The 27,395-nt window shown below is 41.3% G+C and overlaps 1 protein-coding gene and 1 long non-coding RNA gene across 2 annotated transcripts in view; one reads left to right on the top strand and one right to left on the bottom strand.

Annotated features, from left to right (window-relative positions):
* The window catches only part of LOC117523241 (centrosomal protein of 170 kDa-like), a 118,097-nt gene that overhangs the window by 23,773 nt on the left and 66,929 nt on the right, over positions 1 to 27,395 (top strand). Inside the window, 3 exon segments of the mRNA XM_034184702.1 lie at positions 12,303 to 12,362; positions 13,357 to 13,505; positions 18,588 to 18,677. Coding sequence (XP_034040593.1) covers positions 13,401 to 13,505; positions 18,588 to 18,677 — 195 coding nt within the window. The 5' untranslated portion in view covers positions 12,303 to 12,362; positions 13,357 to 13,400.
* On the bottom strand, positions 22,435 to 26,894 carry LOC117523244. The gene is made up of 3 exons (XR_004564451.1): positions 26,833 to 26,894; positions 25,633 to 25,677; positions 22,435 to 22,445 (listed from the first exon to the last, which is right to left on the bottom strand). It is a non-coding gene; the product is annotated as an uncharacterized LOC117523244 (long non-coding RNA).

The following is a 27,395-nucleotide window of genomic DNA, read 5'->3' as shown; positions in this document are numbered from 1 at the left end:
TGGACAGATTGGTTAGTGATACTGATACCTTTTCCGGAGATGGAAGGTCAAGTTCTTTAGGGTTGTGGTGCTTCCTGCCTTAGTGTGTGGTTGTGACTGGGTGCCTTTGGTACTAGGTCTCTTGGGAGAATCCTTACATACAACTTTTATGTCAAATAAACGATTACTTACTCACTAACATCGTGAGGAGAACATCAGCTCTGGCAGTTTGGTTTCACTGGGCGTGATCAAGCATTACAGATTGAGAACCCCAGCAAGGGGACGCCCATGTTTCACCTGGTTGTGGCAAATAGATAGTTATTTTGAAAAATGGGAATAAACTGACTGCCAGCCTGGATGGTTGCTATCTGTGTGATGCGCAGCATTGGCCTGATACAGTGGTGGTACCTTTACATTAACGTGTGTTAGGTTATAGTGTATCTCCTCTGATAATACAGCTTTGAAGACAAGGAGACACAAAAGGTAACTGATATAGTTCTTTTCCCCAGGATAATGGATGGATCAACGTTTGGGGTTAATAATGTCAGGAGTCATTTAAGGATGCTTGGAAATAAATATGTGTAGACTCGTTGGAGGACTGCGGCATTTCGTATCTGAATACCATCCGATTTTCAACCATTTATCTCTGAACTCAAAAGATTGTCTTTCATTCCATGGGGGTTTCTTCTTATCACATTTCTGGTGCTGCTATCTGCGTGTGTGTGTGTGTGTGTGTGTGCGCGCGCGTGTGTCCAATCCTTCTTGCCTTTTCTTTCAGTATCAATTGTTCCTGTTCTGTACTCTCCCACAATACTTTACTCATTGTCATGTTTGTCTGTCTGTTGAATATTTTCCTCCTGCCGTAGTTGATGAAATCTTGCAGCTTGCCAGTTTCTCTTTGTTGTCTTCCATGTTTCTAATCCACAGTAGTGAGCACGTTTAGCATTCACGTTCAACAGAGTTACTGTGAATCATTGTGTGACATCACAATAAGCAATAAGCAATGTCCTAAGTACACTCAACAAAAATATAAATGCAACACTTTTGGTTTTGCTCCCATTTTGTATGAGATGAACTCAAAAATCTAAAACTTATTCCACATACACAATATCACCATTTCCCTCAAATATTGTTCACAAACCAGTCTAAATCTGTGATAGTGAGCACTTCTCCTTTGCTGAGATAATCCATCCCACCTCACAGGTGTGCCATACCAAGATGCTGATTAGACACCATGATTAGTGCACAGGTGTGCCTTAGACTGTCCACAATAAAAGGCCACTCTGAAAGGTGCAGTTTTGTTTTATTGGGGGGGGGGGGGGACCAGTCAGTATCTGGTGTGACCACCATTTGCCTCATGCAGTGCAACACATCTCCTTCGCATAGAGTTGAAGAGAACACCTCTCCAACGTGCCAGACGCCAGCGAATGTGAGCACCAGACGCCAGCGAATGTGAGCATTTGCCCACTCAAGTCGGTTACGACGACGAACTGGAGTCAGGTCGAGACCCCGATGAGGACCACGAGCATGCAGATGAGCTTCCCTGAGACGGTTTCTGACAGTTTGTGCAGAAATTCTTTGGTTATGCAAACCGATTGTTTCAGCAGCTGTCCGAGTGGCCGGTCTCAGACGATCTTGGAGGTGAACATGCTGGATGTGGAGGTCCTGGGCTGGTGTGGTTACACGTGGTCTGCGGTTGTGAGGCTGGTTGGATGTACTGCCAAATTCTCTGAAACGCCTTTTGGTGACGGCTTATGGTAGAGACATGAACATTCAATACATGAGCAACAGCTCTGGTTGACATTCCTGCTGTCAGCATGCCAATTGCATCTGTGGCATTGTGCTGTGTGATAAAACTGCACCTTTCAGAGTGGCCTTTTATTGTGGGCAGTCTAAGGCACACCTGTGCACTAATCATGGTGTCTAATCAGCATCTTGATATGGCACACCTGTGAGGTGGGATGGATTATCTCAGCAACGGAGAAGTGCTCACTATCACAGATTTAGACTGGTTTGTGAACAATATTTGAGGGAAATGGTGATATTGTGTATGTGGAAAAAGTTTTAGATCTTTGAGTTCATTTCATACAAAATGGGAGCAAAACCAAAAGTGTTGCATTTATATTTTTGTTGAGTATATATTGTACATGGCTACAGCTTCATTAATCCCTCCAGTGATGCTTATAATACTTCTGAAATAGACAGTGGACGTTATCTCCTCCAGTGGCCCTTTGTTATAACACGCTGTTGTTACAGTTTACGATCAGTACTTGTGACTTTTACTAAGCTCCAGCTCAGTGCATTTTACTGTGAAAGTCACATTTAATTTGAAGGTGCTGTCAAATTAATGTGAACATTTAACACTGGAAGGAGGCAAAAACTAAATTATTTCAAAATATGACTTTCATTAATAAAATACAGTTTCAGCCTTCTCAGTAAGAGTAATTTTGTTGCTTACTACAGATGCCTCTGCTGCTCCCTTGTTGACAGAAAAATATCAGTTACTGTAAGTATTGTGCATATTTAATGAGATAACTTTGTTTCTTGTTGGTTTCATGAAGAGTTCAACATCTCGATGTGGAGTTACTGCAGCAGCTCTGAGCTTTTCAACTATGCTGAGCACAAATAAGTAGAATTTTGTGTTACTTCTAATCACTTTTGTCATTGATGTATGTCACTGTATTCTCATTCTTTAATGTGACCTGTGTATGGTTTTTATGGTGTCGCATGGTTGCACTTAAACGGAAAAATTAAATGGAAAAGCCCCCTAGCGTGGCTATCCAAATAATTAATTTTGTACATGTCCCATGTTGCGCACAACAAAAACCTAACAGTGAATATGTGTGCGCAGATCTATTTTTAACATTTCTGTCTTGTGTCCTAGGGGGTTTCTACATTATTGAATATATTAAGTAATGATTTGGTAAACAGCTGGCCATGGCAGAATAACTGTTTGAAACTGTCTATCTTGATGTAGTTTAATAAAATCAATTGTGTTTCTCTTTTCCCTGCGGTTATGGTCTGAATTTGTTCTTATGGAGACGGTTGGAAAGAAGCCATCAAAGCTCTGTGGTACAAAGCTATATGATGTCATGCTTTTCTGTACTCAGTATGTCCCGCCCACTTTTTCAGCCTGTCATATCCAGCCATACTTGACATGAAATCTCAATTTTCAATTTCAGTTTCAATTTATTTTCACTTATATAGCGCCAAATCACAACAAGGCTGCCTCAAGGCGCTTCACACAAGTAAGGTCTAACCTTACCAACCCCCAGAGCAACAATGGTAAGGAAAAACTCCCTCTGAAGAAGAAACCTCAAGCAGACCAGACTGAAAGGGGTGACCCTCTTCTTGGGCAAATTACAAAAAAATTTCACAAAACGAACATACAGGAAATATTGCCGGTGGGCAGGACGGTTTCCGGAACAGAATCTGGTGAAAAAGCTTGTTTCCCTTGTAAATACATCACACTATTGAAGACAGGGGCACTCAAAATTTGATTTCAGTATAACGTTAAGGTATAAGTTGATTTCACTTTGATTATAAACTGGCTAATGCAGATGTCTTTCCCAGTGCGCTCATTATATCCACCACTATTACACATCTCAGCAACTCTACATGGTCCCATTGCAAATAATGTTGATTGGTGTAGGTCTGCGGTTCTGCTGCAGAATAATAAATCACAGTGAGATCCAGAAATATTCTTAAAAATACAATGTTTTATAGGTTATATTTATTCTTTAACAGCAAACCTACCAGTGTGTTTCCCCAGCTCTGCCAGATCTTTCATGTATAGTAATTGCGAAAGATTTAAAACCGCCACACAGGCTGGTATGCGTCACAGCCAGACCCCTTAGCCACATTCTTCTTAACCTTGCATTCTGTGGTGGGTGTACTTTGGTTTTTGAGACTGCTACACCTGCTAATGTTTTTGGAGAGGCAAAACCACATGTGGTTAATTGGCAGTGCTGTTGCTGATCTCCATTGACTTTCTTTGATAATCAATCAATCAATCAACTTTTTTCTTGTATAGCGCCAAATCACAACAAACAGTTGCCCCAAGGCGCTCCACATTGCAAGGCAAGGCCATACAATAATTATGAAACACAGTCTACGTCTAAAGCAACATAACCAAGGGATGGTCCAGGGTCACCCGATCCAGCCCTAACTATAAGCCTTAGCGAAAAGGAAAGTTTAAGCCTAATCTTAAAAGTAGAGAGGGTATCTGTCTCCCTGATCTGAATTGGGAGCTGGTTCCACAGGAGAGGAGCCTGAAAGCTGAAGGCTCTGCCTCCCATTCTACTCTTACAAACCCTAGGAACTACAAGTAAGCCCGCAGTCTGAGAGCGAAGCGCTCTAATGGGGTAATATGGTACTACGAGGTCCCTAAGATAAGATGGGACCTGATTATTCAAAACCTTATAAGTAAGAAGAAGAATTTTAAATTCTATTCTAGCATTAACAGGAAGCCAATGAAGGGAGGCCAACACGGGTGAGATATGCTCTCTCCTGCTAGTCCCCGTCAGTACTCTAGCTGCAGCATTCTGAACCAACTGAAGGCTTTTTAGGGAACTTTTAGGACAACCTGATAATAATGAATTACAATAGTCCAGCCTAGAGGAAACAAATGCATGAATTAGTTTTTCAGCATCACTCTGAGACAAGACCTTTCTGATTTTAGAGATATTGCGTAAATGCAAAAAGGCAGTCCTACATATTTGTTTAATATGCGCTTTGAATGACATATCCTGATCAAAAATAACTCCAAGATTTCTCACAGTATTACTAGAGATCAGGGAAATGCCATCCAGAGTAACGATCTGGTTAGACACCATGCTTCTAAGATTTGTGGGGCCAAGTACAATAACTTCAGTTTTATCTGAGTTTAAAAGCAGGAAATTAGAGGTCATCCATGTCTTTATGTCTGTAAGACAATCCTGCAGTTTAGCTAATTGGTGCGTATCCTCTGGCTTCATGGATAGATAAAGCTGGGTATCATCTGCGTAACAATGAAAATTTAAGCAATACCGTCTAATAATACTGCCCAAGGGAAGCATGTATAAAGTGAATAAAATTGGTCCTAGCACAGAACCTTGTGGAACTCCATAATTAACTTTAGTCTGTGAAGAAGATTCCCCATTTACATGAACAAACTGTAATCTATTAGACAAATATGATTCAAACCACCGCAGCGCAATGCCTTTAATACCTATGACATGCTCTAATCTCTGTAATAAAATTTTATGGTCAACAGTATCAAAAGCAGCACTGAGGTCCAACAGAACAAGCACAGAGATAAGTCCACTGTCCGAAGCCATAAGAAGATCATTTGTAACCTTCACTAATGCTGTTTCTGTACTATGATGAATTCTAAAACCTGACTGAAACTCTTCAAATAGATCATTCCTCTGCAGGTGATCAGTTAGCTGTTTTACAACTACCCTCTCAAGAATCTTTGAGAGAAAAGGAAGGTTGGAGATTGGCCTATAATTAGCTAAGATAGCTGGGTCAAGTGATGGCTTTTTAAGTAATGGTTTAATTACTGCCACCTTAAAGGCCTGTGGTACATAACCAACTAACAAAGATAGATTGATCATATTTAAGATTGAAGCATTAAATAATGGTAGGACTTCCTTGAGCAGCCTGGCAGGAATGGGGTCTAATAAGCATGTTGATGGTTTGGATGAAGTAACTAATGAAAATAACTCAGACAGAACAATCAGAGAGAAAGAGTCTAACCAAATACCGGCATCACTGAAAGCAGCCAAAGATAACGATACATCTTTGGGATGGTTATGAGTAATTTTTTCTCTAATAGTCTAAATTTTGTTAGCAAAGAAAGTCATGAAGTCATTACTAGTTAAAGTTAATGGAATACTCAGCTCAATAGAGCTCTGACTCTTTGTCAGCCTGGCTACAGTGCTGAAAAGAAACCTGGGGTTGTTCTTATTTTCTTCAATTAGTGATGAGTAGAAAGATGTCCTAGCTTCACGAAGGGCTTTCTTATAGAGCAACAAACTCTTTTTCCAGGCTAAGTGAAGATCTTCTAAATTAGTGAGACGCCATTTCCTCTCCAACTTACGGGTTATCTGCTTTAAGCTACGAGTTTGTGAGTTATACCACGGAGTCAGACACTTCTGATTTAAAGCTCTCTTTTTCAGAGGAGCTACAGCATCCAAAGTTGTCTTCAATGAGGATGTAAAACTATTGACAAGATACTCTAACTCCCTTACAGAGTTTAGGTAGCTACTCTGCTCTGTGTTGGTATATGACATTAGAGAACATAAAGAAGGAATCATATCCTTAAACCTAGTTACAGCGCTTTCTGAAAGACTTCTAGTGTAATGAAACTTATTCCCCACTGCAGGGTAGTCCATCAGGGTAAATGTAAATGTTATTAAAAAATGATCAGACAAAAGGGAGTTTTCAGGGAATACTGTTAAGTCTTCTATTTCCATACCATAAGTCAGAACAAGATCTAAAATATGATTAAAGTGGTGGGTGGACTCATTTACTTTTTGAGCAAAGCCGATAGAGTCTAATAATAGATTAAATGCAGTGTTGAGGCTGTTATTCTCAGCATCTGTGTGGATGTTAAAATCGCCCACTATAATTATCTTATCTGAGCTAAGCACTAAGTCAGACAAAAGGTCTGAAAATTCACAGAGAAACTCACAGTAACGACCAGGTGGACGATAGATAATAACAAATAAAACTGGTTTTTGGGACTTCCAATTTGGATGGACAAGACTAAGAGACAAGCTTTCAAATGAATTAAAGCTCTGTCTAGGTTTTTGATTAATTAATAAGCTGGAATGGAAGATTGCTGCTAATCCTCCGCCCCGGCCCGTGCTACGAGCATTCTGACAGTTAGTGTGACTCGGGGGTGTTGACTCATTTAAACTAACATATTCATCCTGCTGTAACCAAGTTTCTGTTAGGCAGAATAAATCAATACGTTGATCAATTATTATATCATTTACCAACAGGGACTTAGAAGAAAGAGACCTAATGTTTAATAGACCACATTTAACTGTTTTAGTCTGTGGTGCAATTGAAGGTGCTATATTATTTTTTCTTTTTGAATTTTTATGCTTAAATAGATTTTTGCTAGTTATTGGTGGTCTGGGAGCAGGCACCGTCTCTACGGTGATGGGGTAATAGGGGGATGGCAGGGGGAGAGAAGCTGCAGAGAGGTGTATAAGACCACAGCTCTGCCTCCTGGTCCCAACGCTAGACAGTCACAGTTTGGAGGATCCCAAAAAATTGGCCAGATTTCTAGAAATGAGAGCTGCTCCCTCTAAAGTGGGATGGATGCCGTCTCTCCTAACAAGACCAGGTTTTCCCCAGAAGCTTTGCCAATTATCAATGAAGCCCACCTCATTTTTTGGACACCACTCAGACAGCCAGCAATTCAAGGAGAACATGCGGCTAAACATGTCACTCCCGGTCTGATTGGGGAGGGGCCCAGAGAAAACAACAGAGTCCGACATTGTTTTTGCAAAGTTACACACCGATTCAATGTTAATTTTAGTGACCTCCGATTGGCGTAACCGAGTGTCATTACTGCCGACGTGAATTACAATCTTACCAAATTTACGCTTAGCCTTAGCCAGCAATTTCAAATGTCCTTCGATGTCGCCTGCTCTGGCCCCCGGAAGACAATTGACAATGGTTGCTGGTGTCGCTAACTTCACATTTCTCAAAACAGAGTCACCAATAACCAGAGTTTGATCCTCGGCGAGTGTATCGTCGAGTGGGGAAAAACGGTTAGAGATGTGAACGGGTTGACGGTGTACACGGGGCTTCTGTTTAGGGCTACGCTTCCTCCTCACAGTCACCCAGTCAGCCTGCCTTCCCGACTGCACGGGGTCTGCCAGGGGGGAACTAACGGCGGCTAAGCTACCTTGGTCCGCACCGACTACAGGGGCCTGGCTAGCTGTAGAGTTTTCCACGGTGCGGAGCCGAGCCTCCAATTCGCCCAGCCTGGCCTCCAAAGCTACGAATAAGCTGCACTTATTACATGTACCGTTACTGCTAAAAGAGGCCGAGGAATAACTAAACATTTCACACCCAGAGCAGAAAAGTACGGGAGAGACAGGAGAAGCCGCCATGCTAAAACGGCTAAGAGCTAGTAGCTACGCTAAGCTAGCGGATTCCCAAACAGGGAATCCGACACTAGACAGGCTGTGGAGCAGCACAGGTAACGCACGACAACAGTGCTAAAATAAAATAAAAATCCACTAGACAGGCTGTGGAGCAGCACAGGTAACGCACAACAACAGTGCTAAAAAATAAAATAAAAATAAAAATCCACTGGACAGGCTGTGGAGCAGCACAGGTAACGCACAACAACAGTGCTAAAAAATAAAATAAATAAAAATAAAATCCACTGGACAGGCTGTGGAGCAGCACAGGCAACGCACGACAACAGTGCTAAAACAAAATAAAAATCCACTAGACAGGCTGTGGAGCAGCACAGGTAACGCACGACAACAGTGCTAAAATAAAATAAAAATCCACTAGACAGGCTGTGGAGCAGCACAGGTAACGCACAACAACCGTGCCAAATAAATCACAAAACCCCTTTTTGTTCCAGCTCTGACAAGTGATGAACTCTATGTGATGATAAATAATGTTTGTCTTGAAACACAGTATACGAGTATGTTCTATTTTGGCAATATCTCACACTTAGCATTACTACAATTGGAAAATACAAACTGCAATGTATAAAATGTCATCGCTGACATTCCTTCACAATGCAAGTGATACTCCTCATCTTAAGTCTTTCAAAGTAACTCCAGACTCCAGACTTGTGACTCCAGACTTACCCAAGAGCCCTCAGTAGAGACATACAGTACAGTTGCAGTACAGTACAGTACATTTGCAGTCAGTAACGGTTACTTTTTTAGACCAAGCAGAGGGAAAAAAATATGGACTCACTCAATTCTGAGGATTAAATTATGGAATCACCCTGTAAATTTTCATCCCCAAAACTTACACCTGCATCAAATCAGATCTGCTCGTTAGTCTGCATCTAAAAAGGAGTACTCACACCTTGGAGAGCTGTTGCACGAAGTGGACTGACATGAATCATGGCTCCAACACGAGAGATGTCAATTGAAACAAAGGAGAGGATTATCAAACTCTTAAAAGAGGGTAAATCATCACGCAATGTTGCAAAAGATGTTGGTTGTTCACAGTCAGCTGTGTCTAAACTCTGGACCAAATACAAACAACATGGGAAGGTTGTTAAAGGCAAACATACTGGTAGACCAAGGAAGACATCAAAGCATCAAGACAGAAAACTTGAAGCAATATGTCTCAAAAATCGAAAATGCACAACAAAACAAATGGGAGGAAACTGGAGTCAACGCCTGTGACCACACTGTAAGAAACCGCCTAAAGGAAATGGGATTTACGTATAGAAAAGCTAAACGAAAGCCATCATTAACACCTAAACAGAAAAAACAAGGTTACAATGGGCTAAGGAAAAGCAATCGTGGACTGTGGATGACTGGATGAAAGTCATATTCAGTGATGAATCTCGAATCTGCATTGGGCAAGGTGATGATGCTGGAACTTTTGTTTGGTGCCGTTCCAATGAGATTTATAAAGATGACTGCCTGAAGAGAACATGTAAATTTCCACAGTCATTGATGATATGGGGCTGCATGTCAGGTAAAGGCACTGGGGAGATGGCTGTCATTATATCATCAATAAATGCACAAGTTTACGTTGATATTTTGGACACGTTTCTTATCCCATCAATTGAAAGGATGTTAGGGGATGATGAAATCATTTTTCAAGATGATAATGCATCTTGCCATAGAGCAAAAACTGTGAAAACATTCCTTGCAAAAAGTCACATAGGGTAATTTGAAATGACTTTAATTTCACTGAATATGACTTTCCTCCAGTCATCCACAGTCCATGATTGCTTTTCCTTAGCCCATTGTAACCTTGTTTTTTTCTGTTTAGGTATTAATGATGGCTTTCGTATAGCTTTTCTGCATGTAAATCCCATTTCCTTTAGGCGGTTTCTTACAGTTCGGTCACAGACGTTGACTCCAGTTTCCTCCCATTCGTTCCTCATTTGTTTTGTTGTGCATTTTGATTTTTGAGACATATTGCTTTAAGTTATCTGTCTTGACGCTTTGATGTCTTCCTTGGTCTACCAGTATGTTTGCCTTTAACAACCTTCCCATGTTGTTTGTATTTGGTCCAGAGTTTAGACACAGCTGACTGTGAACAACCAACATCTTTTGCAACATTGCGTGATGATTTACCCTCTTTTAAGAGTTTGATAATCCTCTCCTTTGTTTCAATTGACATCTCTCGTGTTGGAGCCATGATTCATGTCAGTCCACTTGGTGCAACAGCTCTCCAAGGTGTGATCACTCCTTTTTAGATGCAGACTAACGAACAGATCTGATTTGATGCAGGTGTTAGGTTTGGGGATGAAAATTTACAGGTTGGTTCCATAATTTATTCCTCAGAATTGAGTGAAGTGAGTCCATATTTTTTTTTCCCCTCTGCTTGGTCTAAAAAAAGTAACCGTTACTGACTGCCACAATTTTTTTTCTTGATTTCTTATAGTGTTTCTTAAAGCCAGAAAGTTGCCATTTGAAATGACTTTAGTTTTGTGTCATGTCTGTGATCTGCTTTTTTTCTACAAAATTAAACAACTGAATGAACATTCTCCGAGGCCGGTGATTCCATAGTTTTTGCCAGGGGTTGTATAAGCAACTTGGGATAGGGATGTATTCTTTTGTTTGGGTGTATTATGTCTGACAGATTTCCAGTTTCAGTTGTAGTTCTCTTCAGGTATAATTTCTTGCATTTAAACTTGAAACTATCAGTCTTATGACTTCTCACCTCTCTCTGTCCACTTATTTCAAGCTCTATACTTTACTTACTCTTATCATAAAAGTGCCAATAAAAACTTAGCGCCCAACTAAATATTGCTTCATAACTGATGAATGCTTGTTAATGTAATGTTTTACAGATCAGGTAAAGTAGTTGAGCTGGTACAGTGATGAAGAGCTGAGGCCACCAGAAACAGCTTTTAGTGGCGTTGTGGTTTGTAAAGTTTCACACAGTTTTTCATCAGAGGTGTATGGATGGTTAAGGGATTACTGAGTTGTTTTACTCAGTACTTATAAGGTGAAGTGAGAAAGAGCTTAGCTCAAAATCTTTAATTCCCTCTCTGATGGGCTTTTCTTGGTAGTTTTAAAAACACATTTGACTTGCTAAAATTGCTTTGAATGATTCCTTTTCAAAAACACATCTGATTTTGAAATAAAGAATTATGAAAAGAATTAAAACTTCAGGTATAAACCAAAGTACTAATCCCATACTGACAGTTGAATTTTGAAACATAAAAGACTGAATACATTTTCCACTTATATCCGCTCAAATTTAGAACGGCCCCATTCTGTGTCTTCATACTTTATGTTATAATGTGAAACATTCAAAATGCTGCTATTTTGGAAATAAATGTAATAATAATATAGTAGCCAAGTATTTAATATACAAGTTTTGCTTGCTTCATGAAATTTTATTTTCCAATTTTTTTTTTTCAGCACAGCTAAAGATCAGTTAGTTGGTAGTCAGTCAACAACAAAACAACCGTAGAGTTGTAGAGGTGCCAGCCAGTTTGTCTTAACTGCTGTCATGTCAGTTAGAAAGTCAGAGCGGCTGGTTTTGACCTCCTTTCCAGCTCATGTGAAAGAGAAGGAGGGGAGGAGGAAAAATAACTGTCCTGCTGTGGAGGCTAGCCAACATTCCTACATCACTTCCTTCTTTAACATCTGGCAATGATCAGGGTGGGCAGGCAGAGCAAGCGAGGATACATCTCACCCGTCGTAGCTTAGTGTTCATTTCCAGCCTTAAACTGTCAGGTATCACATTGCATGACCTCCTACTCATTTTAATTCTTCCTCTGAGTTCTCATTCTTCTGGCAAAACAAGAGAAGGCAGGGAATGTTAGGATTCTGTGTATCGCCACTAATATTTACATTTTACTCTATGGAGCCTTGCTGAATCAAATTTTTCTTATCTTTTTTCACAGTCAGTTTAACTTCACTTTTATAGCTCAAAATTGTAAAAAAAACAAACAAACAAAAAATGCCCCTGAGTGATATACCGTGTACAACACTGTATATCCTTACTCTACAGCCTTCATACCAGACAAGGGAAACTCAGCCTTTACCTTGAAAAAACAAAGACATCATACATATCCATTCATTTCCTCAGAAACAGAGTACAATGGAAAACAGAAAGAACAAAAGTTGAAAGTTTTTTCTTTTTTCGCCCTTCAGGATGGCCTAGCTGTGCTGTTCTGTCAGTGGTCTCTCAGCACTGAGCAACCTGGCCCAGAGGTATGTTGTAGAAGTTGGTAAATTAATTTTTCAATATTAAAAAACTAAACAAAACTGGATTGTCTTTCCTTTACCTCTGTGATACAACAAAACAATTATCTTCATTAGTGTAGCACAGTATATGCACACACACCATGATGAGCTGAACTTGAAAGCTGAAAGAAATTGCAAATATGAGTCTGACCTTTGCTGATGTGGTAATAATTCAAACAAGAGTCACTCTGAAGCCACACTTACACAGGCAGTTTTAGCAGGTGGCATTGAGAGGCAAGAGCCCCCCCCGGCTTTTCGGATATGGAATTAGTCATGTTTGTACACAGTTTGTACAAACATGACTGAGCTGTTAAACAATTCATTGGAAATTAATTAATTATGGATCATTACAAATACTTTGATTTGAAAAGTACCACGTTGTTGTACAATGAGAAAAAATAAATCCTGTATAGACAATAAAAGATGCATCAAGATGCATTGATAATCATTTTACAATCGAATTGCAGGCCTCTGAATACTAATCAGTTTGAATTGTGAGAATTGCCTAAAGAGTCCCACCTCTATTTTTTTTTTTTTTGTGTGTATTTGTTTAATTGATTGGGGGGTTTTTTGTACCAGGCTGTAAACATGTTTCTGCTGTAAAGTGCGTATTTTAACATGGGGGTCTATGCGGAGTGACTTGCTTTTGGAGCCATCAAGCGGCCATTCAAGGAACTGCAATCTTTGGCACTTCCACATTGGCTTCATTTATCAGGACTGGAGGTTTTGTGGTCCATTGAACCCTGAGTACGCAATACGCTTTTTATACCAAAGAACCAACATTTAATGTTTTAGATAGTTTGCATTGCTAACCCAAGTAAATGTCAGTCAGATCAGCTGCCAGCAAAGAAGAGGTGCTGCTGATGTTCTTAATTCTAAATATTTCACTCTGTTAGGTCATTGTTTCAAAATAAACAATGCTTATGGAGCTGCTTAAAAGATGACCATAATTGTGTCTTAGTGGTCCCAGTAGGAGCATACCAGTGGCAGCAGCAGGTTGCAGAGATGAGTGTGACCTCCTGGTTCCTGGTGAGCAGCGGAGGGACTCGCCACCGGCTCCCTCGGGAAATGATATTTGTCGGTAGAGACGACTGCGAGCTCATGTTGCAGGTGAGACCCAACATATGTCAGTCCATTTACACACAGTGCATAAATACACCAGAGAACCCCTCAATCTGCCGACATTTCTATGGGTGAGCTCACTGTGATAATTACAATAAAAACCTGAATTTCTGCGTGATCACAAACCTGGTTTATGTCTTTATTTTGCTCATAAAATGGTTAACTGTCAAACAGTAACTAATATCTGTCACCAAACTAGAACTCATTCTTTTAACAGACATTTAATTGGAGGTCAAAGCATGTTAGATATACTGCGGTGTGTACTGGTTGCATGTTGCTGTGTATGTGTGCATACAAACAGAGAGGACACATGTTTGCTCGTGTGTACATCTAGTCTTTGGACTATGAATAGAAAGTGGGGCAGATACCTCTTGAGTTAGATCTTATCTGAGTCAGTTATACTGTGCAGAGCGGGCAGTCATCCCTGTTACTACATTACACAGTGAGAGGAGTTTTACTTATTCGACATGACCTGGCGTCTTCCCTAACTGATGAAATCATCGTGACTGTTTACACCGTTATAACAAGATTTTTCGACTTTAGGATTCTGTTGGGTGTATAAAACTGCTAATTAATGCTTTTGAAAGTAAGTATGACATTTTAAATTTTGCTTGCTGAAATATGCATGCACTGTAACCTAATCTATTGTGGTTAATCTATGAAGATGCTTCAGGGCAACAGTTAAAGTGACTTTGTGAGCCTTGCAGGCTGCTGATGACTGTTTTTATTACTTTACCAGCTGGCCTCCGCCCTTTAGTGCTCCTGGTCTTTGATGAGGATACTTCAAGAAGAAAGTAATGAGGCTCACAATTTACTGAAGCATGCTGAGCTGTAAAGCATCTGTTTTAGTTTCCAAACACTTTCCCTAATATGTCTCTAATGACCTGGGGTTCAACCACTCCTGTATCCTAGTGATATCTCTGGACTGCTTCATTAGACGACGAGGGAAGTCATGCAGATTGAGTACACTTTTGGGCTTTTTGCACTTGAGTCAGCTGCTTATAGTTGTACCGCAAAGGCCTCTTCATGTGGCTGCACATTGCAAACACGACCGTCTTATAATGTAAATAAGAAAACAGACAGAAGACATTTACCTTTCAATGCTCATATGACTGACTGACTGTTATCACAGTTTCTTTAGTTGCTGTGTGGCTTTGTAGGTTTTGTTGGGAAATTTGCTTGCATCTTTTTAGTGCATCCATCACAGAAGAATGTGCTATTTCCAAATAAATATTTGATATTTATATATAGTATTTATTCAGAAAACATGGAATGTATTTACATTTACATGGATTTACAATTATATTATGTACTTACATTGACCTTACTAAATAAAATCAGTCAAAGTGATGATGTGGATTTACAGAGGATGTACAGGCAGACAGGAAATGCATGCAGGCTGCAGCAGCCGCAGCTAAGAGAGATAGACAGGCTCATATTAAATCAATGCACAAAAAAGCACAGAAAGCAAAGGCAAATAAAAAATTAACCTGGGATGATATTGATCATACCATACAAGTACCACAACTTGCAAAGTGGAACTATTGACAATCTTGAATATTGAAAATAGGTTAAATTCTGTGAGAAGTATTTTCATGGAACTTATTCACGTTTTCCCATGTGTTTGTTCATATATTTTGAGAACTTTTGCATAGAATCCTGTGCGTGAGTACATCCATTTTATATCATGTACAACAAGGCAATCATTCTCTCATTAAAATGATATGAGAATTGCAAGAACCCATCTGGTTAGAGTTGCATGCAGTATGGTAGTATCGTATGTATGACCCACAGTTAAATACATTTTTTTCTCACTGCCCTTTTGAAATTTTTATTTGTTGCACTCCATTTTAATTATAAGCCAGATATTTTGCAAATTCACTGTAGAAAAATGGTTCTGGGGAGCATTAGCATGGCTAAAACCCTTCAACTTTGGCCCCCTGACCAGGGCCCTCTTGACCCCCGGCATTTTAAGCATTTTTCTGTATTTGCCTCTCACGTGCCTCTACAGATATATTTGATGTTATGTTGTATTCTCCTATTTGTCACACCTTGCTTGTATAGCCAGTATATTTAAATCAGAGACTTATGTGGTGTGAGGTACAGTTGACAGTTACGTTGGGTTGACTTATTGTAATCTGAATAACATCATGCACAGAACAGTTGGTTTATTGGCACTACTAGTTTTTGGCTTCTTAGAAAACCATGCCCTTTATGTGTATCACAGTTTGTTGGCATAGTCAACCTGATGGGTATGAAAAAAAGTAACTCCTATCTGAGAAGCAACACTGAGTAACTTTGTTCCAAATATCCCACCCTTTAAATCTTGCAGCATTTTCATTCCCAAGCTGTGAGAAACATGATCTATGACTGATTACACTGAGATTAAGGCTGTGCTTAAACATGAACATAGTTTTGGACAGTATTACTGGGTGCAGATAAGACACCGTTCACTTTGGGAAGGTGCTTCAGCTCTACAATAGCTTGAGTTTTGTTAATGCTGCATTTACACATAACGACGACAAGTCACGAATGCCACGAAGTACACATTCTTGGCCGCTGATCATAAATATGATTATTTGGGGCAGAGGTGTCAGGTGTCCTCAGGAACTGCTGCAACCTGTTACCACACGTTACGATTAATGGCACGTGTTGCCGGAGAATTATCAGGAACCATTACGCACGGTCAAGAATAGTGTTCCGCGTTGTTACGCGCTATTGCGTGTAACAGCACATCGTTAAGTTCTGTCACGTTGTGAACGAGGTGAATTGTCTCCACACACACACCCATATTCATCCAACCGAATTCAGATCGCTCCAGTTTTTCAAAAGAACTTTGTGACTGCATGCGTAGTTGTGCTCTGTGCCATGGAGTGGCGCAAAGAGGAGGAGGAGGACAGCGCCAGATGTTTGGCTTTATGCCGTTCTCGTCTGGCGCATTTCCCAAACATCAGGCACATGCAGCAGGTAGAACACCTGCAGGAGCGCGCTGAAGAGCACTGAAATTTGACTTTTAGCCGACTTGGTGTCAGCAGTCAAACTGAATGTTGTGCAGCAGGGTTTAATTGTGTGCACACTTCTTCCTCTGCCGGACTGGAGGAGAGATGTCGGGCAGCACGTGAGGCTCCTCTGGTTCCTCTGGCTCAGACTCGTTCTCCCGCTCATCAGTTACAACAGCAGGTGGAACACCTGCAGGAGCGTCCTGAGGAGCTTCAGCAGGAACTGTGGAACGACATTTGGAGCCGAGTTTAATTGTGCGCACGTGACAGAAAACTGATTTGTCGTGGCGCGCAGTGAAATGTGACGCCGCGTTACAAGTCGTGTCAAAACTTGACAGTTTCTGTGTCACTTCGTAATAACACGTGACAGTTTGGGCTCCAAGAACCATCACAGGAACCACTACGAACGTTGTCACGTTCTATTAAGGATTAGTACTCATCAATATGTTCAGTTGCGACCTCCACGACGTGAGACGAAATGAGGGTGGTGTGTGACATTCGTGGAAGATTTTTTGACAGGCAAAAACATGCTCCAAGAATATCACGCACCAACACGCACTATTAAGAAACCTATTCAGATGCGTTAAGTCACATTAAGAATGTCAGGAATGTGTCACGAATGACAGAAAAATGACATTCGTAACGCGTCTTGCTTATGTGTAAATGCACCTTAATGGATTTGTATGCAAGCACAGTGGGCACTGTGATGTTGTATCAACTTTGGTACCAAATTTGGTATTTTGTTTTGATGTTAGTCAACATGATATCGACATCACCCCCAATCTTTATCTCCCGATGTAACGAATATACAACACTGACACAACATTGAAATGTGGTTAGGTTCCTAACCTGTATTTTGATCAGTCTTTAATTTCTGTCACAAACCTGTGGGAAGTCTCTATTTACTTACACAAAGCAACTGATGTGTTTCTTGTTGTTCATGAGTCCTGGATGGCAGACAGCCGGTCCATCCCCACTGCTCAAAAGTAACCATCTATCTGCTGCAGTCAGGTGAAACATGGGTGTCCCCCTTGAGCTTCCTCAGCCGCTGGGGTCAACACTCAGTCATCTGCGTGCCGGGTCGTGCCTAGAGAAGTGCACTACATGTCTCAAAATCTAGCTAGTGTTTCCACACAATGCAAGTACTACTCCTCATCTGAGTCTCCACACGTAACAGTTTGACATAAAGTCATTCCAGCGGTACTAAAGGATCCCTCAAAGAGACCTAGTACCAAACACCCTCTGAAGATAAACTAATCCAGGATAAAACGTCTGTGTATTTTGAGAATTTTATTGATGTGGCTTATCTGAAGACCTTCCTGTCAGACATTTAGAGGACATGGGAAATTGCTTATCTCTGAGGCAATGCCTGGATATAGTCATAAAAATTCTGTGACACTAATACTTATCAAATTCCACCAAGTCTTTCTGTCTAACCCTCAATGAACTGAATTTTTGTTCCACCACTCAAAAGACAGGTATTTATTTATTTATTTTTAAACAGAGGGGTATTTTTCTCCCCCTCTCTTCAAAACAGCTGATGGGCACAAATCTGGAGCTACAGAAAATCAATGCTTTGACCTCAGCCCCTCTTTGCTCCTTGCTTCTCTTATCTTATTTTGTGTGCTTGCGTCTGTGTGTTTGAGCGCCAATGCAGCTGTGCATGAATGTGCATATGTGTTTATACAGAATGTGCGCACAGTGTTAGAGACATTGAAATACCTGCGCTGCTGTGGCGTAAGAGTTTAACATATCTAGCACTAACATATCAAGACTAGACTCACATTCTTGACATAGAATGGTCATTAGCAGAGCAGTTTGCTCCACATATGGTGGCCTTCATAATGTTTATTTTATGTAACACACGGGCTCATGTTCTCTGCAGTCTGACAATAGCCTATTTGCTCAAACAAAAATAAATGTTAAAATAGAATATGACAAATCAATTAAGGTGTCTGCTCAGTGACACAGAAAACCTTATTAAATATGGACAGATGGAATCTGATCTCAAAGAGCACATCTCAGTAATCACATTAAATTGACACAACCATAACTTTTATTTTATTGACAGTCCCGGAGTGTTGATAAGCAGCACGCTGTCATCAACTATGAGGCCGGGACAGATGAACACAAGGTCAAGGACCTGGGCAGCCTGAATGGGGTGAGTACATAGAAATATGTTTGACAAGAGGTAAAGATAATAAAGGAAAGAGGTGACGGTCACATGATGGCAACAGGTGGTGAGAAATTAGACTTTCAGCGACTGAAGGAGGAACGAAAGGTTTAGAGTTAAGTGGATACTGATATTAGGAGAAGCAAAAATACAGAAAAAAAGAAGCGAAATTGACTAAAGTAATTTGGAAGAGAGGCAAAACGTCTTGAAGACCAACAAGATGCTGCAGAGGAAACCTCTAGATATCTCCTCCAAGGATGACTGAGAAACTTTATAGAAAAAAGGGCTAAAGGTTAATTTATTGTTTTGTAAGGGATTACATGTAGGATTACCAGTTGTTACACCTCGATCAGTCTCTGTGCTAATGATGATTAATATCGTGGCTAAGGTAAATTGGAAACCAAACCAATTATGCTAATTACTTCTTCAGGGGCCTGTGATCCATAGATTCATCCACGAAACAAGGCAGAAAAAAACAGTTGTTCAAACCATGTATGGCTGTTAAAAAGGCATTTAGGGAAATATAGACGGCTTCAAAGTGAAGCAGACATAGAGAAAAAAGACTGACACAGAATAGCTAAATGTAAATTAATTTAGAAATGATTAGTCACGTAACTGATTGTAAAAATATAATAATAAAAAACAGTTGCCAACTATTTAATGATTTTTTTTTTCAGGTAATTTTATGTTTTGAGGTTCTGAAATGGGAAGGAATTACTTCTGTCTCTTTGTATCATTGTAACTTGATTACTGTTGGATTGTCTGCTGGTGAAATTTCCTCTTTGGCCAGGTAGGAGATATTTCGAAGTTAACACTAGCTTTACTTACTGTTGATCTTCCAGATGTTTCTCCAATCCTCCAAGTCACATCTTCAGCAAAACTAAAGGCCCCTTCACACATAGTGTGAAGTTTGGAAGAAGTGCACACAGTGCGCATGACGCAGGAATCGTGTGCAAACCGCATAATGTCGTCCCTGCCTGCAACGCCTCGTACACTTGTTGCTACAACTATTTGCGCACCTAAGCGCCTAGAAGACCAAGTGTGCGCTGTGCGAAATAATTGCACCATCTATCTCACGGCAGGTGCCGGCCAAATTCCAGGTGACGCACATGAACATGTAACACCGCTCACATGGCACTTCGAACGTGTGGCCAGTCGCACTCTTGGCATGACAGCAGACTGCAGACAGTCACTTTCATACTTGCAGAGAAATTTGTCTAAGTCTCACATGAGTGTGGCTTAGGTGTGTGCACTGAGATGACAGAAGGTGTGTCCTCCCATTGAAGCGGTGTGGAAATCTGTGGATCTGGACATTCCCACTGGACACCACGTACTGTGTTTGGACGGACATGGACAAACAACTGCCCACTGTGATGCGCGTGTCTGTTTGCTGTTATAAAGTGGACATAAATAAAAACGTATATCACGGTGACATGCTGCAGCACGCTAGCGCATGCATGGTACGCACATGGACACATTGCTCCCAGGTTGAAATGGGCCGTCAGATCAGAACATGCAGCAGGTGATCTCACTGTCACGTCACCTACATGAGCTCTGTTCCACATGACGCCGTGTCCTGCAGCGCATTGTCCACAAGACACGCGTGCGTGGCCGGTTGGAGACACACCAGCAGATGTGGACATGAATGACATGAGCGAACTGCTTCTCATTCATGTCATTTCATGACTGTATGTCTGTGACCATGTGTCATTTACAGATAAATAGACGGCTCATATTTGTATTGCTCGCTTGATAAATGCGGTGTGTTTATATGGTGTGTGATTTTAATTTTTTTGCAATACTTCCATGTCCTTCCTGATATGAGGCAGATTCCCGCAGCTTTCAAAGAACATCTCAGTGGTAAAGTCTCTGAGTGGTAATTACAGATTTTGGATGGCGTGGGTTCGCGTCCAGTGGGTCGTATGTTTTGTTTTTTTGTTTTTTTTTTCCACATAAGCGGCATGATGTGGTCCCACAGGTACCAGCTGGTTTTATTTATTTTTTTATATTCCACATAAGTGGCGCGATGTGATCCCACAGGTACCGGCTGTTTTTTTATATTTCTTCCATATAAGCAGTGCGATGTGCCACAGCTGACACTGTGTGTTCCTGCCCGAAAGACACCGGCACGTGCACGAGCTCTTGTACCGCGTTTGTGCACGCCTGCCCGTCGGTGCGATGTCTTGTGGTGTGCTAATTTTGAACTGTTTCGCCGTTTTCGTCCAAACACCATCCAAACGTCACACTACGTGTGAAGGGGCCATAAATAAATTGCTTGGCTGAGTGGCAAAATGTCTTGAAGGCAAACAAGAAGTAAATTTCTAAATACATTTGAAGGTAACTTGGGTTTTTGGAAAAAGTTTCATTATATACTGTTTCTATAACTCCAAAGCATTGCAAACTATCCTATTTTTGTCTAGAATTGTCTTGCCAGTGTACTTCTGAAACAAGTTATAATAATAATAATAATAACAACAACCTTACACCCATTTTTGTAAAGCTGGTCTAAAAGTATTATATCTATTCCAGATTGATCCTTTCATTCAAGTTATATGAAAAAGGTTTTTGCAGCACACTCAATTTAACAAAAAAGGAAAAATTCTCCACTCATTTTTGTGGATTTTTATGGATCTCAGCTCATTTTTGTGGACCTACCGACAGACATAGATGAAAGTGTAACTTTTGTTATGAAGCAAATAATTCACAACATCAAAGCTAAACATACATTATATCTAATTTTTAACAGGAATTTCAATGGTGCCTCTAACAACGCTGTAATTCAACCTTTATAGATGCCTCCCATAACATATGTGTTTTACGTTCTAGCTCAGTAAAACCAGTTGCCACGTGTTGTGAGTCATGTGTGGTGTTTTTCACTCAGTCACAGCCCACCGGATTAGCCACATATGCAGAACATCCCTCACATCCTCTGAAGCTCTCAGACCAGATGTCAGAGTCAGAGCTGTGTCACTAAGCATGCTGGATTCACAGGAACTTCCTCCTGCTGAGTCAGTGGATATGTGGAGGTTCCACACCACAATGGGCTAAACGTTTAGTGTGTGAGCGCAGCAGCAATTTTCTTTCTTACCAGACTTTCTTCATCCGTAGAAGAAAGAAAGCATTGAATGAAGTACATGAGTATGCAATCAATTTTGTCCTCCTCAATACCACTTAAGATGGTTAAACAGTACTTACAGTTGGCCATACTAAAATCCCAAATGGGCAAAATGTAACGAAATGGAGCGAAACGGGGGCTGATAATTACAAAATGGGGTCAGCTGAAGTTTTTTGAACACCAGATGACACACCCACCCATTTTGAGTAAGGAGTGCATTTTCGCATTTCCACAATACCACAAAAAACACCAAATTATAAATAAAAAGTACTTAATTTACTCACATTTGGAGTCAGTCTGGGTCAGTCTGGCTAAATCGCCGCACCCCATTTCGCTCTATTTTGCTCCATTTCGTTACATTTTACCACCACTTTGTAATGATCAGTCCCCATTTCGCTCCATTTTATTACATTTTACCCACATTTCATAATTATCAGTCTCCATTTTGCTCTATTTTGCTCCCTTTCATTACATTTAGTCCAGTCCGTATTTTAGTATAGCCATTTACAGTCCAGCATCAGTATTCCATGGCAGACACACAAATGTATAATAACCATTCCAGACTGGTAGCTATAGCCATTTCTGTATCAGTCAAATACACACTGAAAAAAAGAATTGTTTGACCAACTTAAAACAAAATGCTTCATTATTTTGATCCATAACTTAACAAGTAGAATTTATTCACTTAATTAATTCAAGTGTTACTAATTGAAGCAATCTCTTTAGGTTTCTGGGGGGGGGTTGTTGTTGTTGTTGTTGTTGTTTCGGGGTCAAAATAAAAAAAAAATGCCTATCCTGTTAGCTCAACCAGTAATTTGCATCAATTTTTACCAAATTGGAGCAACTTCAGTTTTTAACCCCTGTGTAATCCTTCATTGACTCCTACCTGGCTGTAGCTGCCACTCTGGGAAGGTTATCATACATTTTTGTGTAGTCTGTATTAGGGATGCACTGATCCCAATACCAGTATCGGGTATTGGCCCAATCCTGTATTCATTTGCTCGTACTTGTAATCATAAAATACTTCCGATACGTGATGACCCAATACCCCTTTACAGCAGTGTGATGTCAACCTCTCAATGTGGGCTTTTCACGCTCCAAAATTTCTGGACTATAACCTCTATTTTTTTTCATACGTTTTGAACACTGCAGCTTTAACAATGATGTGGCTCATTTATGAATCATTACAGGCTTCCATGTAATTTAATCATAAGTCAAATACGTCCGTCAATGCTGTCCACTGATTGGCTGAAAGCCGCTGTCCATCATGCAGAGTAAATTAACACACAGTAAATAAAAAGTCTTACCTGCTTCAGTGGAATTCATCATCATACAGTCTTGAAGAAAAATAATCCCCATAAATCCTCCTGAGTTTGGAACATAACATCTCAAAATACTTTCATTCATCGTGTGGCTGAAAAAAATTTCCTTTGTGACTTCGGCACTTTGCACCACAGTTTCTCCTTCAGAACTCAGATCAGTGTCATGAGCTGGGTAGGCATGGCACAGAAGAAAGTTGAACACAAATGCAGACTCAAAATACTGAGGTATACGTTAAAGGCTTTATGTCAAAAATCAGGCTGGGGTTCGGTACACAAAAAGGCAGTCCAAGAAGCAGCGGCACAGGCAGGGGTCAGGCAGAGGCGTAGTCAACAACAAGCATGGTTCAAAAATACCAGGAGACAATACATGGGCAGACGCAGGAGCAAGGTCAAAAAACAAAGCACGGTCAAAAATGGCAAGGCATATACAGAGCAAAAACAAAGGCTGGAACGTGGACAAAAAAATCACAATGAACTAGCAGGGAGTGGAGAAAGTGAGGAGTTTAAATAACAGGTGCAAGTAATTAGGGAAACAAGGCACAGGTGTCAGGGAAGGTTCTGGAAGGGGTGTGGTCAGATGCGACAGAGGTGAGACAGGAGTCAAGAGAGTGGAAGAAGACAGAGCAGACAGAATTACAGTGAAGGTGAGAGAAGCAGATGCAAGATAGTGCAGGAAGACAAATGCAAAGTGAACAGGACCTGACAAGATAGTAAACCTAACCACAGTGATCCAAATAAAACACCAAGACAAAAGATGAACAAAACCCAAGTCCCAATACACAAGAAATAAAATAAAGAAAACCTGACATGAAGGAACAAAGAATTAAACCATGAAACAAATGTAAGAATTGAAAAGAGCAAAAGAAGAAAATAAAGACTAAGACCAAACCAGAATGGAACTATGTGGAACCACAAACAGATAATTCAACATAAGACAAAAGAAAAGCAAACAGGAAATAAAACTAATGAATATACAAAGGTAGGAATGAAACTAGACACATGACTAAAGTAAGATAAACAGGAAATAACTGAAACAGAACATAAAACCACTGACAAAAGTATTACAGGAACAAGATAATCAGAACCAAAGTATGATGAGACTAGATTAATAACTAAAATAAAATGACCAAGAATGACCCAGAAACCCGCACCTCAACAATGGAACAAAGGGCAGGCAGCCGACAGACGGACGAAATGCAGAAAGAAAACCAGGAGAGTGACCGGGCGGCAGGCAAAAGAAAAAAATGAGAGTCAGGAGGTCGGACAATAGCAGAGGCCATGGGTGGGCCAAGAGGATGACCGGCTCATGCTGCCGTCAGGTGACTAGCCACAGGACCCACAGGGAACCACGGCTGGGGCCTGAAGACACTGGTTCGGCTAACAGAGTCTAGGACAGGGTCAGGAGGCCGGCCAGGAGGCCGGCGAGGGACCACAATCGAATCAGAGGAAGGACAGGAGCTACCCTTGCCAACCGAAGTGGACACAACACTGAACCTCCCCAAGGCTATGGCATTACAGAGCTTCCCGAGGCAGGAGAGATTACAATACTTACAGGTGAGCTGAGAGAGGAGTGAACGTGCAGGAAAACGAGGCGCATCAAAGGGGAAGCACAATTAAACAAAACGGCAATCAACAAAATCCAAACCAACCAAAAAAGCCACAGAGAGAAAAATTGGCAGACGATGGTTACCGAGAATGGAAACCGAGTAATGCTAGAATGTAAAATACATGAGAACCAACATAATGACCGACTCCGGAGATAAAACATAGTGACTGAATCAACAAAAGAACCATGGAAAGAAGGGTCTATGAAAAACGGCCGGGTGGAAAAATACCATCTAAACAATAAACTAAAACAGAAAGGAAACCATTGAAAAGAAATGCACAAACCAAGTAAACAAGAAAAAGAGCCATATGGAAAAGAAACCTGCTTGACATAAGAATGCAAACTCCTAGAATCCCAACCAAGTAGGCCCTGGGCCTAACCAAAACCCCCTGAACCCATCAAAGAATTTGGAAAAAAATGAACAAAATAGCGATATAGGTAGTCAACTCGTTTCTGATACAAACGGAAATGGTTTAAAGACTCAAAAAATATAATGAGTCTGTGGTGAAGTACATGGGAGATCACAGTCAAAACCTTAGTACACAAGTCACAAGAGGATCTAACCAGATACAGACATTGAATAAGAACGTTTGAGCCCCAAAGGTGCATAAGGTGAATACCTTCACAAACTAAACCTAGGGGGTAACAAAACCCAGATAAAACACTCAGAAACTTGGGAGGCATGTCAAACGACCAGTAGTGAGGAGTGCCTATCCAATTTACCAAAAACATGACCCATGAGACAGCCAGAAAAATAATACCTCCCAAAAACACAAAAGACAGGTGTAAAAAAACATCATGGAAGGATGAAACCATATTATTGGTAATGGACTTGAATTTGTCTATTCAACAAGCACAGAGTTGGGTGAAGACACAAACAGATAAGCAATATGAAAAAACAAGAAAAACTCACTGTCCTGCTGGTCTTGGATTCTACTGTTTTCTCTGAGAATGATTCAAAAGATTGGATGCGATGAGGTAGCACTGAAGACGTTTCATGTGGTGGACTCACAGTTGATGATTCCATTAGCACTGCAGAGAAGCTTACAGCTGGCTGCATCGTTGTCTGTGGCGTGCGCACTGACGATGGTTCGGTTTGCACAACTGAGGAGCTGACAGCTGGGCGCGTCGTTGTCTGTGGCATGCGCGCTGATGATGATTCGGTTTCGATGGCTGAGGAGCTGACAAGCTGGGCGCGTCGTTGTCTGTGTCATGCGCACTGCCGATGATTCGGTTTGCATGGCTGAGGAGCTGACAGTTGGGCGTGTCGTTGTCTGTGACGTACGCGCCGGCGATGATTCGGTTTGCATGGTTGAGGAGCTGACAGCTGGGCGCGTCATTGTCTGTGTCGTGCGCACTACCGATGATTCGGTTTGCACAGCTGAGGAACTGACGGCGGGACGCTTCGTTGTCTGTGTGCACTGCCGTTGGTTTAGTTTGCACAGCTGAGGATCTTACAGCTGAGCATGCTGCTGACATAGTTGGTGGCATGCATGCTGACGATGACTCTGCTTGTACTGCTGTAGAGCTTACAGCTGGGCATGCCGTGCACATCATCTGTGGCGGGTGCAGTGATGATGCCAGAGTTGTGGATCGCACAGCCAATTGCGGAGGCGGGTAGGTAGAGACGTACTGTGGTGACAAAACCTTTACTGATGGGTCTGCTGATGGAGTGATCAGTGCAGAAGGTTCAGGCAACATGGGAGCTTCAGCTTCCGTGGGTGGAGCAAATGTAAGTGCTGGGTGCTGGAGCTGTGGGGCTCGATGTTTACGTGGCGTTGGTACTGGAGGTGGTCGTGGAGCAGCCAACGATTGTGCTGGGAGATGCTGAGGTGCAGGCTCAGGTAGCAGGTGTGGCATGGGCGTAGTCTTTGCCGGTGCGAAAGGAGGAGACGAGATTGCTGCATTTGACAGAGTGATTGACCGTGGTGCGTCAGTGCAGGGATAATCCAGGTCTGATTCAAACAAAAAGTTCATGGGATCCTCGATGTAAGTAGGAACCCTGCCCTGCTTGAAAAAAGTCTTTATATTTGCTAGGTCTGGATAGGCAGTCACAATATCATGCTCTGCTCTCAGGATTTGGTCTAGTGCAGAAAAAACTTGTCTGTGTGCATGCTCTGGATTGTCCAAATATTCAAAAAATAAATCTTGAATCTTGAAAAATACATTTGCAATTTCTTGGAGTGCGAGACCTTCTGCTTCTGATGATGAGTCATCATCCATATCAACCCACTCTGAATCACTGTCAGCAAGCTGATGACTGGGTGGCAGGTGCAGCTCTGGATGTGTAATCCAATCTGGGAGTCTCTTTGCAGTGAAGATCTCATCCAGATCTTCTAATTCTGGGTAAAAGTCGAACAGCCCACCACTTCCCAAGCCTGATCCAGATTGTCAAACTTCTCCCTTGGAGAGATGCAGTTGCGGAAGCAGATGAAGAAAAATTCGAGGTCAGAGAAGATTTCATTGACTGCGGTCATGTCCAGGCTTGTGACCGTGGAAAGTCTGTTGGCGGTCTGAGTCTGCTGTGTTCAGGTTCTGGCTAGTTCGTCCTGTCATGAGCTGGGTAGGCGTGGCACAGAAGGAGGTTGAACACAAATACAGACTCAGAATACTGAGGTATACGTTAAAGGCTTTATGTCAAAAATCAGGCTGGGGTTCGGTAC

This window comes from Thalassophryne amazonica, chromosome 13 (genome assembly GCF_902500255.1).
Source record: "Thalassophryne amazonica chromosome 13, fThaAma1.1, whole genome shotgun sequence".
Classification (NCBI taxonomy): domain Eukaryota; kingdom Metazoa; phylum Chordata; class Actinopteri; order Batrachoidiformes; family Batrachoididae; genus Thalassophryne; species Thalassophryne amazonica.
This window is presented reverse-complemented; position numbering and strand designations above follow the sequence as displayed.